The 18,873-nt window shown below is 49.2% G+C and overlaps 1 protein-coding gene across 3 annotated transcripts in view; it reads left to right on the forward strand.

Annotated features, from left to right (window-relative positions):
* Katnip (katanin interacting protein) overlaps window positions 1-18,873 on the forward strand; it is a 165,695-nt gene that overhangs the window by 138,712 nt on the left and 8,110 nt on the right. For all 3 annotated transcript variants that reach the window (XM_051192908.1, XM_051192909.1, XM_051192910.1), the window contains 5 exons: window positions 3,833-4,537; window positions 5,441-5,652; window positions 7,927-8,005; window positions 13,987-14,164; window positions 17,637-17,802. In XM_051192908.1, coding sequence (XP_051048865.1) covers window positions 3,833-4,537; window positions 5,441-5,652; window positions 7,927-8,005; window positions 13,987-14,164; window positions 17,637-17,802 — 1,340 coding nt within the window. The remainder of the gene's footprint in view (window positions 1-3,832; window positions 4,538-5,440; window positions 5,653-7,926; window positions 8,006-13,986; window positions 14,165-17,636; window positions 17,803-18,873) is intronic.

Below are 18,873 nucleotides of genomic sequence, written 5' to 3' on the forward strand. Positions count from 1 at the left end.
AGGGTACTCTGATGCCAAAGGCTAATAGCATCTTCTCCCCATCCCCTTGGTTCTCCTCACAAGACCTCCAGGCCTCCTTTTCCTCACTAGTTTGTTCACAGGCAGTCAAAGGGCTCTCAGGCCTGAGTGCCTGAGTGCTGGCTTTGGGCCCTGCAGCCAGTTCCAGAATCTCAGGGGGCCTTATTGGTAGACTTGGGTCAGGTGTCCATCCCTTACCCAATCAGCAATAACTGAAGTTGGTTCTTGGGTTTATCTTTGTCCATCCTTGTTTCTTGTGTTAGTAACCATTGATGCAGATGGGAGGGCAGCTTATAAACACCAAGCATCATAGCTGACTCCACTCCTTCACACAGGAATAGTCTTTGGCATCTTGGATCCCGTCATGTCATCATCATGGGTCCTTCCAGACATCATAGACTGCAGATGGACACCATTGCTTTCTGCTGCCCATTTGGGTTTAGGATTGGGACTGGAGACATGGCTTAGTGAGACAGTGTTTGTTTAGTGTGGGCAAGGCCCTGGGTTTCATCCTTAGTACCACAAAAAAGAAAAAAGAAACTTCTTGTCTATCAGATTTAGGATAGGATTGTCAGCAGTGACAGGCCAAGCCTTAGCTTGGTTCTCAGCAGACAGAGAGACACAGGGAGGTACATAGATGTCCAGCTGCCATCACACCCGAGAGGACCAGAAGAAAGTCTGCACCTCTCCTTTTAGAACCAAGTGTGAGACTCAGAGAAGAGTCTGGAAGGCAGACTCAGAAGGAATGCCAAGTCCCTGCACCCTGGCAAAGGCATGCTGGCCAAGTTCCTGATGTGTGGTGCTCAGTGTCTCCTGGCATGCTTGTGGGCTTTCAGTCAGAGGAACTCAGATCACAGGGACACAAGTGATGACAGCCCATGCTAGAGCTTCTTCTGCCACTTTTCATACCAGCCCCTGGGAAGAGAGAATGCGGGGACTTCTTGGCTCTTTATTGGCAGCAAATAGGAAGAAGTAGACAAGGCGTGCATGGGAGAACCTGTAGGTGACAACCTCTTGGCTGAGCCAGGGGACTGAAGGCAAGAAACAGGTGTGGACAGGCCTTCCTGCCCCAGCAAATACTTCCTAGGTATTTCTAGGACCTCATGCTGTGTGTGTGTGGCATTGGGGCATGGCGGGGAGCAAGAATGAGGTGGCATGGGTCACTGGAAGGAAGCGACCAACTGGAGGAAGAGCTCTCCCAGCAGAGAGGTCACAGAAGGACAAAGCCCCACTGGAGAAAACTCCTAATATGTCCTTGGACAGGCATCTGGTGGGGTGGAGCAGAATGTCACTGGTACTGGGGGGAGATGAAGGTTGTAGAACTAAGAAAAGTCACGTCAGAGCGCTGTGGACAGGGACCATGGCAATGAAAGTAGTATGTGACAAACTCTGCTGTCGGCTCATGACTTAGGGTGTTGAAGTGACCAGACCACATACAGATAGCATGAGGTGCGGGAATACCTAGGAAGTGTTTGCTGGGACAGAGAGGCCTGTCAACTCCAGGTTCTTGCCTTCAGTCTCCCAGATCAGCCTGGAGACTGTCACTTGTGGGTTCTCCTATGCCTGTCCTGTCCCCTTCTACCTATCTGCCACCAGCATTGGAAATGAGGGGCCCTTGCAGAAGTGGATCTAAAGTTGGGCAGTGCCTGTGTGGGAGCTGGGAGACCCATGGGGGCTGAGAGTGATGGCTGGGTTAGAACAAGGCCAGATGGAACCAAGGAGCAAGTAAGTCTCAGATACTTGTAGACTTTGCAGCAAGAGGGTGGCACTACTGTGATAAGAAGCTGTGAGTAGGCTGGGTATGGTGGGCATACCTGTGTCCCTGAAAGTCTGGAGGCTGGGGCAAGGAGATCACAAGCTTTAGGCCAGCCTGAGCTATGTAGTGAAACCCCCATCTCACAAAAAGGGAGAAAGTGCTGATGGGAGGGAGAGAGAGAGAGAAAGAAAGGAAAGGAAGGAAGGGAGGAATGGAGGGAGGGAGGGAAAAAGGAAGAAAGGAAGGAAGGAAGGAAGGAAGGAAGGAAGGAAGGAAGGAAGAAAGGAAGGAAGGAGTTAGCTATCTCTCTGGGCCAGGGAGATAGAAAGGTCAAGTGGTATGTCTCTGAACCACTGGGCCAGGAACTATCAAATGCAAGAGCTTTGTCTGGGATGTCATGCATGAAGTAAAGATTGACAAAAAACTGAGAAGTTGGTTTCTCTTGTAGAAAGTCACATCAATGGGGAGTTCTGAGAACCATAGGTGTCTTAGGCATCCAAAGATCAAAAAGCCGCCAGGGGTCTGCTCTCAGGAACGAGTGGGTGCAAGAGCTCACATAAGACCATTGGGTTTCTCTGTAGCTTTTGGCTCCTGCTCCCAAGTCGGCATCATTTTTAGGCAGGTTCCCTGCAGTGTAGTCAAATGGGCTCTCACAATGCCACCATAGATCCCATCTGTCTGGCTCAGGCAGGGGAATAAGAGCCTCTGTGTGGAGGGCCTGCAAATGGGATGGTCTCCAGAAAGCTGAAGCTTGTTCCCCCAAAAGGGGAGGCTACATTAGGGTAGGGTGAGAGGCTGCTATTACACCAGGAAGCAGGGTGTCTGCACAGAAAAGAGGAGGACAGGGCATGATAGGAGGAAGCCACAGGGTCTGATACCCTCCCTTTGCAGGCAGAGTGAGCAGCAGCAAGCACTGGAGGAAGCAGTGTCAGAAGATGCTAGGGAGGAGATAATGGATGGTACCAAGCCCCTAGAAAGCAGGCAAGAAATGGAGTGCAGGCACTGCCCACTATGAAGGCAGCATAGAATGGCCGTGCTGCGTGCCCCTGTCCTTCACAGTGACACCTCTGGATGATCATTGGCTGTGCTTGGCTGCCAGGATGGGCCACTGCGGTGTTCACACTGGGCTCACAGATTCTGAGAGGGGGCCTCAGAGCCTCTCTCAGAGGACTGGTTTGTATCTTCATGCTAAGGACTCAGGCTTTCTCCCATGTGTGGGAGTAGGCAGATGCCTTACCCTTAAATACACATGGATGGCCTTGCTGGAATTATAGATTTAACATTCGTTCATTCTTCCTGCTGTTAAATAATGCTTTATAGTATAGTCACAGTCACATGATGGGCCAACCTCCATTCCAGTGCAGCCCGCACTGTGACCAACTCAGACCCTGAGGGCCACAACGTGTCCCTGGCTATATGAGTTTCAAAGTGGGATCACTTCTGGTAGAGTTTCCAATACTAAAAATAACCTTCCTGGGTCAGCTTCCTGTTGTCATGGTGCCTGAGACAGACATCTTTCAAAGAGAATAGGTTTATTAAGTCTCACTGTTTCAAAGGCTCCAGACCTGAACTATTTGGCCATTTTGCTTTGGGCCCACAGTGAGGCAGCATGTGATGGTGGCATGTGCTGAGGGAAGCTGCTCACTTCGTAGTAGCTAGAAAGTAAAGAAAGCAAGATCAGAGACCAATACCCCAGAGTTCCCTTCAGGTACATGGCTCTCCCTCCTAAAGGATCCACACCCTCCCAGGAGTGCCAGTCTGGAGGGCAAGCCTGTAAAATACCAACCTTCAACATTACAACATTCAAGATTCTAACTGAAGCCCTTCTCCTGAATTGTATAATAGTTGTACTCCTAGAAAGTTCAAAGCTTATTAAAAATACTCCTGGTCTTTTTTGAAATGAGAATCTAGACTCCAAGGCCAACACTGAAGACTCCCAGATGTCACATGGGCCCCTCAGGCCATGGGGCAGCCAAGGCAGCTAAGGGCCATTTGATGAGGCAGTTTCCAGGGCGTGACACTAACAGGGTGCTACCCCCTCCGTGTTCTCTCTTTCAGAAGATGCCCAGGTCACTGGGACACTGCCTTGGTTGCAGTGGTACGGTGAGAAGGAACATGCACTGCATGCATCATGGGACTCCCTCACAGCCTTTGACCATGCCCACCGGGGCCGCATCTCTGCCCTGGAGCCACAGGGGGACATCTTAGATGAGTTCCTGAAGCAGCAGAGGAGCAGCCGGTATGAGGAACCCCCAACTCCTCACAGACAGGAGGAGCCGGAGCCCTCCATAGAGACAGATGATGACAGTGACTTTAAAATCCCAGTCCTCCCTTATGGACAGCACTTGGTCATCGACATCAAGTCTACATGGGGAGACAGACACTATGTTGGCCTTAATGGCATAGAGATATTCAGCTCCACAGGGGAGCCAGTGCAGATCTCCAGCATTACAGCAGACCCCCCTGACATCAACATTTTACCAGCTTACGGGAAAGACCCACGTGTAGTCTCCAACCTCATTGACGGGGTGAACAGGACCCAAGATGACATGCACGTCTGGCTGGCCCCCTTCACACCAGGCATGACTCACTCCATCTCCATCGAGTTCACACACCCTTGCCAAGTTGCCCTGATTAGGATTTGGAATTACAATAAGTCTCGAATACATTCCTTCCGTGGTGTGAAGGACATCACCATGCTGTTGGATACACAGTGCATCTTTGAAGGAGAAATTGCCAAAGCCTCGGGAACCCTGATGGGAGGTACAGTATATCTGTGGGGATGTTCTAGAAGTACTTGTTTGCTGCTTGCTGAGGCATGGAGGGGAAGGAAAGCCATGAGCTAGCTTTATAGACGTGCTATATCCCTCACCTCCTCCAGAGTGGGTGGGACAGAGCTGGCCTCCTAACACTATCTATCCAGGGACCAGGATCCTGAACCTGAGAAGGGGCTTTTCTGCAAGTCAGAGTCATGAATTGTAGCATCTTTCTTGCCTTAAGGCAAAGGGGTATGGTGTTTGTGGAGACCATGGGCCAGCCAGTCACTGGAGCCCAGCTCCCCAGGTTGGGAGCAGGATACCCATACCTTGTAGGGGAGGTGCTTCATAATAGGGCCCATAGAAAGCCAGACTAGGCAGTATATACCTGTAATCCCAGCACTAGGATTATGCATGGATAATAAAATCACCCTGAGACTACCCACCTACCCCATACACACTGTTTGAAATCTCACTTCACCAAAGGCCCCAGCCCATGTGGGCTATAGACTGAGTTCAAGGGCAGTCTGGGTCTCTTAGCAGGGCTGTCTCAAGATTTAAAGCAAGGAGACTCTGTGGCTATAGGTCATTGTAGATCACTTGCATAGCATGTGCAAGTCCCTAGGGTCCAGAAGCAGGCTCAGGGATCTGGGTTGGACATCTAATGCCTCTCATGCACTAGGAACTTGCTTAGTGACAGATGACAAGGATTCTCCTTCCATGAAGTCCTAACAGTAGATCACAGTGGCTCTCAGCTCGGTGAAATGTGGGGACTGAGCTGTTGGCTCACATCAGAACTGTCAGCTGTTTTTGATTACATAGTGTGTGGGACACCAGAACATGTTCTAGATGGCAGATAATTGGGGCCTGGGCCCAGCTGAACCTTCTCTCTTCTTGGTGATGTGCCCAGCCCCTGAGCACTTTGGAGACACTATCCTTTTCACCATGGATGAGGACATCCTGGAGGCCATATTTTGCTTGGATGAGACTTTTGACATGGATGCTGAGAGCCTGTGTGGCTTTCAGCCTGAAGAGGCACTAAGGAGGCCTAGCACTGCTGACGATGGTGAAGGTCAGGATGAGCGGCCTTTCACACAGGCCGGCTTGGCTGCCCAAGACCAGGTAGGACTGGAGTGGGCTGGGGAGTACCCCTAAATGGATTCCTTTTGTTGTTCAGAGCAAGGTCTTACCATGCAACAATCTGGCTCTGAACTCACCATCTTCCTGCCTCAGCTTCCCAAATGCTGGGACAGCTCCTAAGTGGATTACTTCTAACTCAGAGCAGGGAGGGGAAGTAACACAGATATCCTTTACCTGCTGGGGCTGCTGCCTTGACAGTCCCCATTTTTCTATTACATTTTCTGTTCAGTTTTTCACATTTCACCCTCTAACTATTTATTATTTTTTAAAACCAAAGTGAAGTAAGGATTCAAATTTTTATCAAAGCCAGGAAATACAGGCTGGGTTTTTTGGCTCAGTGGTGTGTGTGTGTGTGTGTGTGTGTGTGTGTGTAAAACACAGAGATTGGCAGCCCTGTGTGGAGATGGATGTGCTTGGGGTAGCTTCTCATCATTTACCATTGTGAATAGAACAGAAATGCCTGCAGGAGGCAGCCTTGCAATTAAAACAATGGCCAGAGCTGAGCCTGTTAGTACAGGTCTGGAAGCCAGCCATTCACAGGTCCAAGGCAAGTAGGTTGTAGAATGAATTCAAGACTAGCCTGGCCAAGTCAGAGAAACTCTGTCTCAAAAAGTATAAAGAAGGTTATAGATGTAGTTAGTTGGAAAAGTACTTGCCTGGCATGCTTTAGACCCAGGTTCTACCCCTAGAACCACTTATAAACATAAAACAGTGAGCATAACTGTGGATACCTGAGCACATGACCTAACCCAAGCTCACTAGTGATGCAGGCTTTGTAAACCCTTAAGTAGGGACTGTTATATTCCTGCTGAGAGCATGAATTAAGTGCCTTAACTGGGGGTGTACAATGAGGGTACCAAAGCCAGAATCTGAGTGTGCAATGCCAAAGAAAATGGGCAAGAGTGAGCCCATGTCAGGGTTTACTGATGAAAAAGGAAAGGCCCCAGGGTCTCAGGGAGGGTCTTGTAATGTGGAGAAAGAGAGAAGATGGGACAACAAGAGCCCCAGGAGACAGGCTGGCCCACAGAAGTGTGTGAGGAAAGCAGTGGTTGGCATAGAGACCACCTCCCAGTGCAGTGGGACCACAGCAGAGCCAGGCAGACATGGGGTAAGAGGGCAATGAGTGGGAGCCAGAGAAGGGACTGCAACTCATCACCCACTGTTGCTTGTTCTCCCGATCCTTTCAAGAGAAGCCAGAAATACGGATTTTAAACCATCTCAATTTAAAAGTGGCAATTAATTGAAATGTTCCAAACCTTCCTTGGGCCACAAAGCATGGCACAGCCTGCTGTCAAGCCATGTGTCTCCATGGAGTTGACCCTGAGGTCCGTTATCTTCCCAGTGTTTTCCAAATATCAAGGCCTGGGGGTTCTACTGATGATCCTGACCTGCAAGGCCAGAAGAGTCCCTTGGTCCTAGGGAAGACAAGCGTCTTGCTTCTTTTTGCCCTACACCACCCCTATCTGAAGCACTGAAGACTTCTTTGCCCAGGAGAATTAATATTAAAAAGTAATTCATCTTATATGGAGACCTCAAGCAGGGTGTAGCAGCACACTGTGACCTATCAGTAGACATGACAATCATGGTTCCCCATGGGGAACAACTGGGAACTCTAACAATACGGGGGTCTCCTGAGGGGCCACTTGCTATGGTTTGAGGCTCACTTTCTTCCTTTTTCCTCCTTCCCTTCCTTTCAACTTTTCTATCTCCTTTTCCTCCTCTTCCTTCCTCCTCTCTCCTCTGTGTCCCTTCTTCCTCCATCTTTCTTCCTCTTCCTTTCCATCCACCTCTCTTCTTCCTCCATCTCTGCCTCTTCCATCTTTCCTTCTCCTTTTCTCCTTCACTGCCTATCCTTCTCTTCCATCTTTCCTCTTACCTGCTTCCCCCTCCCCTTTCCTGACTCCTTGTCTCCCTCCTACCCTTAATCCCCCCTTCTGCATATCTTTTCTTCCCCTTCCTCTATCCTTTTCTTCTGCCTTCTTTCCCTTTCACTCAGTAAGCTTATGGGTCCACAAGAGACTTTGAAAAAGTCTGAATAACCTGGTGTAGCATCACCCCTCAGATGCCAGTGGGAGTTGTGGGTAGTGATGTAGTCCAGGCTCTAGGTGCCCATATACCTCATGATAGGAAGGCAAGGCACACGAAAACAGACCCAGGGATTTTCTGGGCATGGAAGGAGCAATGAATATGGTAAAGCAACTGTGTGGGTACCACTAAGACCTCTTTTCTCTCTGTTTCTCCCCAACCATCCTGTAGGTACCAGGGCTAGAGCTACAAGTCAGTCCTCCTGTCTCTGAAGTCACCACACCAGAGCCAGGCATCTTCTACGGGCTGTGTGAGTAGTTGTTCCAGGTCCCTGGCAGGAGCCTCTTTGTACTTTGCACTAGCAGAGGGGAACTGTGACATTTTGTACCCAGGCCATCTCTGTGCCTACTGGAGATCTGGACTTGGGAGCCTGGTGGCCCCAGGCTGCTGCATGCAGCTCAGTAGGTGGAGCTGTTCTGGAACTTAGCTGCAGCTCAGCACTTACACAAAGCAAAGCAGGGTGTGTGTGTGTGTGTGTGTGTGTGTGTACACACGGAGGGGGTTCATAAGGCCCAAGGCCCAGGTCCTCTTCAACCCATGATTTTAGACAGATTATAAAGTGTTGGCCAATTTTACACATTGAAACACATGAGGCTGCAACAGCCAGCATACCTCCCTGAGTAGATCTCATCCAGCTCCTGGGTCTCTCCCCTTCCTTCCAGAAAGTTCTCTGAGTTCACTCACATTCATGCCAGTCTTTCATTGTCTGGGGCCGTGGCTGTCTGCCACCTCCCCTCCTCCGCCCAGGGCCCTGCTAACAGGCTCTCTGCGTGCTCTAGCTGTCTTGTTTTTCTCTCTTTCTTGTCCTCCCTGCTGCTGTGTCACTTGCTTTCAGTTTATCTCTTGAAAACAAGAGCTGTGACCCTACCCCACTTCTCCAGAAGCAGCCTTATTCCTCCCAGTTCCCAGTCTGTCCCAGCCTAGCCTGACCCCTCCCCTTGCCACCTTAGTGGGTGGCAGGCTCCCATCATCTCCTGGGTCTGAGTGCCTCTTCTGGCTCCTTGCCTCCCCATTCCACGTGATCTGAGTAGGGGTCTCTAAAGTAGCTCTGAGAAAGGATGATTGGAGCCTTCCACCCCCACACTGAGGGGCAAGGCAGGTCTGGACAGAAGGTGAAAGTGGCCTCAGCAGCTAGATGGGAAGCATGAAGTTGTAGTGGCTACTGGTGATGTCCTTTGAATTTAGGGAAAACTTAGTCTTCATGTCCCTATGTCCCCGTGTCATAGGCTGCATCCTGGAAGGACATGTGTTTCTGAAGATCGTCATTCACTTAGAGAAGTACATGGGGCTGTGGACTTCGAGGGTCTGGGTGGTGCCTAAGGCACACTGCACCCTTCTGTGCTGGCTCTTCTGCAGCCCCTTTCCCCAGATACCTTCCCATTGTCCTCAGTGAAAACCCTCCCCTGCCCCTTGCCTACCCAAAAGGGGAAAAAAAAAAAAAAAAAAAAAAAAAAAAAGGTCTCTCAGACAGAAAGAAGGTGATTTATTTTGAATCCTTACAGCTTTTTCCATTCCAGGTCACCACATCACCCTGACATGTTGGGAAGTCAGGCTATACCAGAAGCTGGGGGGAAGTGGAGGATGGTCTCCACACCTGATGTAGCAATCCTGCTCCTAGAGAGAGCTCTTCCAGCTGAGCTCTGCTTGGTTCCCCTAAGAAAATGTCCTAGCATAGCTATCCTCCTCTGCTCTACTCAGCTCTATCTGAAGACGTTACTTCTGCTTCACTTTGCTGAAGGGGAAGCCCCTACAGAAATGTAGCAATCTCCTCCTGCTCCAGAGAAAAGTTACTTTTTCTGCTCAACTCCTAAGGGAGTTTCCCAGCATATGTAACTGTTTCTTCTGGTTTTTCTGCTCAGCACCCCCGGGAATGTCTCAGCCAAGGTTGTTCTGCCCCATACCAGCTGAAGGAGCTCTTCACCCAAAACTGTTTTAAGAAAGAGATTTATTTGGGAATGTGGAGTCCAGAAGAGTGGCTGCCTCTGTCAGGGTGGGAAAGGACAGTCAGCAACTGAACAGGCAGAGGGCCTTATATAGATAGGGCTTCTTAGAGGTAGAGTTTTCCCAGGGAGAAGATTTTCTGTTTAGGGATTGGTTAGTTTTCCTGCTCAGGGATTGGTTAGTTTCAGTTGGTCAGGAGCAGAGTTGGCTCTGGACCAAACTGTGTGGTTTTGTTTTTTTTTTTTTTTTTTTTTTTTGTTTTGTTTTGTTTTTTGTTTTTTTTGCTTTTGGCTTTATTTTCAGGCCAAAGTGTTTTTGTTTGTGTTTTTTTTTTTTGTTTGTTTTGTCTTTTTGGTTTTGTTTTGTTTGTTTTGTTGGTGGTGGTGGGGTTTTTTGGGGTGTTTGTTTTGTTTTGTTTGGCTCTGGTTTCAGCGTCAGGGTGGTTTCTTAGGGTCTACGTTCAGTGTAAAGTGTTTCTTTCATTGGCTCTGGTTTTGGATCCAGATTCACTGGCTGTGGTTTCAGGGCCAAAGCAGATTTCTTTCACTGCTCTGGTTTCAGGGCCAGGGTGGGTTTCCTTGGCTGACCTTTTCCCCTATACTGTTCTTCTCCATGGGGACCATACACCAGTGACTCATGGGAGAGCCACGCACCAGGAGCTGTGTGCTCACATCCACCCATTACTAGCTACCCTAGAACAGAAGCCACATCTACTGTCCAGCAGATAAAGCTTCAGGATTAAGTCTCTGGGTCTAGCTTGTGTCTCGGGACGTCCATAAATCAATTATGTGGTTCACCATGGTGAAGGTGAACAGTAGGAGGTATAAAAACCGTATCTGGCCAGACTTGGGTTATTGGCTGTCCCTGCAGCCTGGTTAAGAGTGGTCAGCTGTCCAGACAACCTCTCCCTGGAGGAGGGAGACAGGTGGAGGTGCTGCCGGGCAGAAGCTGCCACTGTTCTACCATATAATTTACCCCAAAAGGCTGTTCACCAATTCCTTTGCACTGAACAAACCCAGGCTTTTTCAGAAACGACATTGCAGTGGCTGGGGGAGGGTGGTCCTGGAGTAGAGCACTGTGGCCTTTGATCACTGTATCTGCTGGTAAAGCACTGGGCCTCTCCATCTCGTTCCCTCCCTCTTGAGCCCAGAGCCCCAGGATCCCTACTCTCTGAACTCTCATCCCATCCTCCACCTGCTCAGCAACCTGCACTAGTGGAATACACTTTACTAAAGCAGTCCCGGGGCAGGGAAGGGGGGCATCAGTGGGCGGACATGGCCAATCCTCTTCATGCTTTGAAAGGGAATCTATGACTTGCTAATTTGCAGATGACACTCATTTGGGAAGTTTTGCAAATATCAGCCACGATGAATAGGGAAGAAGTCGAGAGGGCCAAAGCATGAGAGAAATAACAAAGTTAATTTCCATTTGTATAAATACTAATTGATGCACCCGAGGAAAATGAATATGGAACATGGATATCAGCTCACAAGGAGAGCTGTTGCATTCAGGGCCCTGGATCAATGGGATCAGGTGCATCTTGCCAGACACAAAGGGACTGCAAGCTTGGGAAAGGCTTGTTACCAGGGAGAGGTGGCATTTCTGCCTCTTCCTGCCCCTCCCTTCACAATCTACTCCCTCCTCCACCTCCAGGCCTTCTCCATCCAAGGAGACACTCCCTACCCCTCCCTGTCACCTGGATCAATCCCATCTTGTCCTTCTTTGTTAAGTCAGTGGGCTCCATTGCCTCCTAAACAGACCTTGATCCTGTTCCCTGCTGCTCTCTCCCACTCAGCACTATTGTCTTCCCTGCCTGGCTCGCTTTACATCCCTGCTGAAGTCCTTCCAAGATACAGTTCAGCCTGCACCACTGCCCTGATGCCATATTTGGGCCACCGTGGTGGGGCACACCTGTAGTCCTAATACTCAGGAGGCTAAGCCTGGATGATCACTGGTTCTGAGGCCATCCTAGATCACAGAGAGAACTAGCCTCAACAAAGCAAACAGAAAAAGTAACCTGTTGTAACTTCCCATTGCTGTGTCATGAACATCTTGCCTTCCACACGAGATTGAGCCCTGCCTCGTTTTCTAGTCTAACACTCCTCTCCTCCCTTGGCCATCTGCTTTCAGGTGTAGGCCCAACTTGTTCTCTCCATCTAGCATGTTCTTCTTCTAGAAGTGTAACTAGCATGCCTCTTGTTAGCATGCAGTTCTCAGCCCAGATGCCACCGCCCCTCCCTAAACACCCTGCTCCTACTCTGCCACGCTCCACCCCACCACATCATTCAGGTTGGGCAAGCAGTGGTGTGTACAGCTGTGGTCCTCAGCGTTTTCCAGGAGTCTACTGATAGCAGAATGAGCACTGATCACGCCGAGACTCACCGCTAGTCCCCTCCACACTCTAGTTCTAAAACCACAGTTGGCACACACAGACGATCAGTGAGGACTCTTGTACCAATCACTATAAATTAGGGGAGACACATCCACTGACCACCTACCTACTTTTCTATCAATCAGAGGTTTCAAAACAAAACTTGATTAAGCATCTATTTGTTTGACACTGCTGTTCTAGGCTCTGGGGATAGAACAGTCAGTCCTGGCCTCAGGGAAATAAACAAGCACATTAATGTAGAGTACCTCTCGAGGATAGGATGAAAGCAAGTGGAACAAGGGCAAGGAGAGTGGGGGAACGCTGTCAGAAAACGTCTGAGAGAAGACATTTGAATGTGGCCAGTAAAGGAATATATCCGTCAGCCTTTGCTGCAGAACGAACCCACAGTGGAGTCCTGGGTGGAGTGCTCCTCGGTCATCAGTACTCACTATTCTGAGCTAGTTCACTCACCTGAGCCTGCTCATGCCTCTGAACAGCCAGCGCGAGGACCAGCAACTGCCCGCATGTGCTGCTACTGCCCAGGGCAACAGGTGACTGAGCTGCCTCGGCATCCGTGCAGGACAGAAAGAGGAGACAAACCTCCTGTGCTCACAGTCCACTCTGCTGGCCAAAGCAAGCCATGCAGCTCGGATGCAGAGTGGAGAAGCTGACCCACCTCTGTGGGGAAAGCGGCAGGGCCACAGGCTGGAGGGGCAGCCAACTTGTCTTGCTCCACACCCTGGGCTGAGTTTGGTAACACAGATGGGAAGTTTTCAGGCTGAGTCACAAAGAGGATTCTGGAAAGTGACAGGGCATAGGTCAAGATGTTAAGTTCAGAGAGGTGAGAAGTTGTAACCTGGCCCACAGAATGTTCTGGAAGTTTGTGGGGCTCAAGATCCTCCTGTAAGAAATATGACCCAGACATCTTGGCACGTCTGCCCACCATGCTGTCATTCAGAAGTCTAAAGAGTTGAACTTCAGAACTCAGGCAGGAGCTAAAACAGGCCAAGTACCTCCAGGGTCATAAAGCCCCTGAGCTTGGCCCTGCTCTACTGGGAATAGGGGAACTCCAGCCAAGCGTATGACAGGGTGTGACCCAGAGACCAATAGAAGGGGACCTTTCTGGGCAGTGGAATGAGTCATCTGGCTTGTGTGTCCAAGGCCACAGGTCTCCTGAAATGGTCTCTAGTGAAGCAACATGGAAGCTAAGGCAGAAGGATGGGGTCAGCAGCCTCTTCCCTTAGCCTGAATGCAGTGAGGGCTCATAGGAGGAGTTCATTTGCATAAGATGTCAAACTCTGGGTGTGGGGCTTCTTGGTGCGACTGTCTCATTTAGTTACTGTGAGGCATTCACTGGCACTGAGCCTCTACTATATGCCAGGCACTGTGCCAGTACTTGGGTACATAATAGTCTAGAAAAACAAGTGGGGTCGCTCCCCAAGGAGTCAGCCAGCCACCTGGCAGGTCACACGGGCACTTACTAAGTAGTGGCCTTCAGCGCTTGGTTGGGGGGGGGGAGTCTACAGAGATATGACGGGCTGTGAGTGCTGCACTGGCCTGACCCCCAAAACACATGTGCAGTCCAGGTAACAGGGGCAGTATGTGTGAAGGCTTTGCAGTAGAAGAAAGGCATAGAGAAATGAACAGTTGAGAGATCATCTGGGGAGAACTAAGGGTCCCTGATGCCTCATGAGGCCTGGGAGGAAGTCAGGAGAAACAGCATGAGGGAGCTAGCTGTACAAAGCATGGTGTGAGGTGGTCCAGCCATTCCTGGGTTTTCTGCCTGCGGTATGTCCTTGCAGTGGTCTGGGCCTGACGACCACTGAGGGAAGGTTCATGAGGGGAGAGTGGAGAGGATGAAGGGCAGCTCACTTCTGGGTCCAGCATCTCTGGTGGTGACTGACTTCCTTCCATCACAGGTCTGCGACTAAACTTCACAGCCTCCTGGGGTGACTTGCACTACATAGGGCTCACTGGCCTGGAAGTAGTGGGCAAGGATGGCCAAGCCCTGCCCATCCACCTTCACCAGCTCTCTGCCTCTCCCAGGGACTTAAATGACCTGCCTGAGTACACAGATGACTCTCGGACCCTAGACAAGTAAGTAGTAGAAGCTTGACTGTGGTAACCGGGGTCAAGGGACATGCTCTGTGTTCCAGGCATCAGGCACACATCAGACATTGCCTGGGAAGGTATGTAGCCAAAAGAAGTGAGGGTGACCCTTTCTATAGGTGACTCCTGTTGAGGAGCAGGCAGGTTGCAAAGTTAGACTCTTGTATTTGTAGGTGCTGCATGCTGGGATACCACACTGGCCTCCTCCAGGGCCTGGCTCCACCATAGTCTGTTGACCTGGGCTTTTGCATATGCCCACCCTAGGCCTCTCCCCTCTGCAGACTGGAAAGTGGAAAGAAAGTTTCCTACTGTGGCTACTGTGGCTGCTCTGTTTCCTACACATTCTAGATACCACGGCCAGGGTGAACAGACAAGCTTTTTATAGCATCTGTCCACATGGACACCTGTCATTTGTACTGGCACCTTGACTCCTGCTGTGGACAGCTGTCTTAGTTAGGTTTCTGTTGCTGCAAAGAAACACTGTGACCAAAAAGCAAGTTGGGAATACTCCAAATTGCTGGTCATCATCAAAGGAAGTCAGGACGGGAACTCAAACAGGGCAGGAACCTGGAGGCAGGAGCTGATGCAGAAGCCATGGAGGGGTGCTGCTTACTGACTTGCTTCCCTTGGCTTGCTCAGCCGGCTCTCTTATAGAACTCGTGACCAGCAGCCCAGGGATGGCACGCCATACAATGGGCAGGGCCCTCCCCATTGGTGACTAATTGAGAAAATGCTTTGCAGCTGGATCTCATAGAGGCATTTTCTCAACTCCTTCCTCTCAGATGACTCCAGTTCATGTCAAGTTGACAGGCAAAATCAGCCAGTACAACAGCTATGTGAATTAATTGAGTCAAGGAGAGTTTGAGGGATGGGAGTTCAAATCTCTTCTCTGCTTTAAGTTTCCAAACCTCACAGCTGCAACAGTGAGGACAACGTAACGAAAAGTGCAAGTGCCATTTTGGATTGCTAAGTACCAGACTGTTAGTAGATTACAGATGTCTGGCTGTTAGTAGATTACAGGTGTCCATCTGTCCATAAAAGCTGTAAACACAGACTATGAGCCATTATTGTTGTCCCATCAGCAGGAAGCTGATGTCAGAAAGTGCCCAGACTGGCTAAGTGGAGTCATGATTTGAACACAAGCCATGGGGTACTCCAGCTTGGCACTTAACTTCTGAGTTGGGTAGCTCTTAATGTCTCAGTTTCTTCATCCATAAAACTGAAAACAATCCCCATGATTGCAGGTTGGGAGTAGAATAATCACATTGCAACCCCTTGTCCTGGCTGTGGCCTCTTTGTCCCTTTAAGATGGCCCTTCATGAGGCCTTCACCCCCTCCTGGATACTCTGGCCTGTAGATACTAGCAGGTCAGCTGGAGGCCCTAGAACTAAGCCTACAAGATGCTCCTGACCAACTGCAGGAGAAACCCACACCTGTCCAGTGTGTTTATCCCTGTCACCCACTTGCTTGCCACTGCACAGAAATCCTGACAATCTCTTGTCCAGTCATGTCATCTTTAAACACTTCTGTGCATATCTCTTAACTAGGAACACTTGAAAAGGCAAATGCACATTCAATGTCCTTGTCACACCTAAGTCTGTGAGTAGTGGTGCCTGAGCCACTGGACAGCCCCCTTGCGGCTTGTGTACTTGACCTAAGGTCCAGAGCCATGTCTACCATTGGCTGAGAAGCCCTCAAGCTTCAGGGGACTTGTTTTTCTCACTTTCCTTCCTTCTCTCCTTCATTTATTTTTATTTTTTAGGTTAGAATAAAAAGCAGTGGGTTTCATTAAGGCAAGTTCATCCATACATCATTATACTTGTTCTCACGCATCCCCTCCCTCACCATCCTTCCCTGCATCCTCTCCAGTTAGCTCCCTTTCCTCTCCCAGTTAGGCCATTTCTGATGCCCTATTTTAAGTGTTCCATTATGCTCCTATGCCCATCTTAGCTCTTTCCCTTCCTTCCAGTGATTCTCTTTCTAATATGTATGTGTATGTGTGTGTGTGTATATATATATATATAATATATAATATATGTATATTTTTTAAAAATATAAATGCACAGGTCTCCCCACCACCACCACCACACACACATATAATGTAAGGCTTAGGCTCCATATTTGAGAAAACACATAGCATTTGTCTTAGTCTGTAACACTCCTAGCTGTGTCTGTTTTCTTGCATCCATCAAGATGATTACATTTTTCTTTATGGGTGCACAAAATCCCATTGTGTGTATGTACCACGTTACTATCCAGCTATTGGCGGACATCTAAACTCGGTCTGTTTCCTGCCTGTGTATGCTACAGCAGTAAGCATAAATGTACAAGTATCTTTTGGTATGCTGACTTTTAATCTTTGGATGTATACCCAGGAGTCTTACAGCTGGGTCATATGGTAGATCTACTTTCAGGGTTTTGAAAGACCTCCATAATGATTTCTGTGACTTCTAACAGCAGGAATGAGGGGTCCTCTCCCCTCACATTCTCCCTAGCATTGGCTGCTATTTGTTTTATTGGTGGGGTGAGATGAATTCTCAAGGTAGTTTTCCCTGATTGTTATGGATGCTGAATTTTTTTTTCAAATATTTATTGGCCATTTGTATCTCTTCTCTTGAGAATTGTCTACTCACTTCATTAGTTGATTGGATGGGTCTGAGATGTTTAATTTTTGTAGTTATTTATGTATATTGATATTAATCCTGTCTTATATGTAGCTGATAAACATTTTTTCCCATTCTGTAGGCTCTCTTCACTCTGGAGGAGTGCCTGTCCCCATGGTACTATTTTTTTAAGACACGGTCTCTCATTACTTACCAACAAGACTTCAAGTTCAGGATCCTCCTGCTTCAGTCCCAAATGCCGGGTTATAGAAGTATGCCACCAACTCATCTCTTCCAGTGTTTGTTTGTTTCTATATTTTTCTTTTATTGAAAACAGATTTTTTTTTTCAGCTATGTGTGGTGGTGCAGGTCTCTAAATCCAGCATTCAGTAGGCAGAGGCAAGTGGATCTCTGAATTTGAGGCCAGCCTGGTTTACAGAGTGAGTAGGATAGCCAGGGTTACATAGAGAAACCTGTCTCGAAAAACAAGAAAAGATATTTTTTTTTTTCATTCAATACATTCTGTTTATGGTTCCTCTCCCCCAACTCCTCTGAATTCTTCCCTGCCTCCCCTCCTATCTAGATCCATACCTTTTCTATCTCTCATTAGAAAACAAAAAGGGATCTAAAGAATAATAATAAAATAAAATAATAAAACAAAAACAAATAGAAGAGCGTCTCCCCCTCCAAAAAAAAAAACCATAAGAATGTCATATAGACAAAGAGACAAACACATTTGTGCACACACAGGAATCCTACAAAAACACAAAACTGGAAGCCAAGACACAGGTGGTTGAGGGATGCAGGCTTTCTGTAAGCCTCCCACCATCTTGCTGACATGCCCTCCTTGCCTGCAGGTTAATCGATGGCATGAACATCACCACCGAGGATGAGCACATGTGGCTGATCCCCTTTTCCCCTGGGTTGGACCATGTAGTTATGATCCACTTTGACAGAGCCCAAAGCATTGCTGGCCTGCGCCTCTGGAACTACAATAAATCTCCCGAGGACACCTACCGAGGGGTAAGCTGGGCAGAGCGGAGTCCACTGTCAGGGAGGCAGCATGATGAATGGCTGGTGTGGGTGCTGGAGAGGAGCATAAATCCTCCAGAACCTTCCAAGTGGAGGGGGGTGGGGGGCGTGTGACATCCAGGGAGAGAGCAAGCTGTGTTTCCTTCTGTACACAGCAGACATAGCCCACAGCCCAGGGCAGCCTAGGGAACTGCAGGGCTTGTTTCTCCTGTGGTTGTGGGTCCCCTTCCCACACCACCCCGGGTTATAGTGTCAGCTATAGGCTTGCTGTCCATTGAGCACTGGGGAAGGTGCGATGAAGCAGGCTTGTGTGCCTTTCTCATTTTATCAGGTTCTTGCCCTGCCTCCTTTTACTGTCCCACCTCTCAGGGTTCTAAGGAAGGCTGGGAAAGGGTTTGCCACTCTCTTGGGAACCACACAACTAGAGTCTGGTCTCAGCCTGCCAAGCATGGAGCCCACACTCTCTTTCAGTTGCTGGTGGAAAGGCAGGGGTGGCAAGTAGCCTCAGAATGCTCATAGCCTTTGCAGTTTTCTGGTGGATCCCAGCAGCATGGCTAGAAATTTCTTCCTAGACAGTGTGTGTGTGTGTGTGTGTGTGTGTGTGTGCGTGTGTGTGTGCGCGCGCGCGCGCACGCACAAGCTCTTGGTGAGCACGGTGCCACTACCTGTCAGAAGGACCAGCTGGGTATCTGTTATATACCTAGAAAGGACTTGCTAGGTGCTGAGGGAAGAAAGATGGAGGCTATGCCCATCTCCCAGGTGGGAAGGGAGATGAGGGAGGCTGGAGGCCTGTACAGCACTAGTAGTAGAGGTTGTACTCTTGAGCTAGTGTCTTTGACTATCTCACCGTACTGCCACAGGCCATTGCCACTGATGTCTGGGGTTCCCCCACCAAGTCCCAAACTTTACCTGGGACTGAGACACATGGGTAGGAAGCACAGGTAAGTGTCCTTTGGGCAGGGGCCTTAATCCAATTATCTTGAGCCCAGCCCCAGCATTGTGTCTGAAATGCAGCAGGACTTTCCCTGGATCTCAGGCCTGGCCAGATGTCCAGAAAAGCCA

The sequence above is a fragment of the Phodopus roborovskii genome, unplaced genomic scaffold (genome assembly GCF_943737965.1).
Source record: "Phodopus roborovskii unplaced genomic scaffold, PHOROB, whole genome shotgun sequence".
Classification (NCBI taxonomy): Eukaryota; Metazoa; Chordata; class Mammalia; order Rodentia; family Cricetidae; genus Phodopus; species Phodopus roborovskii.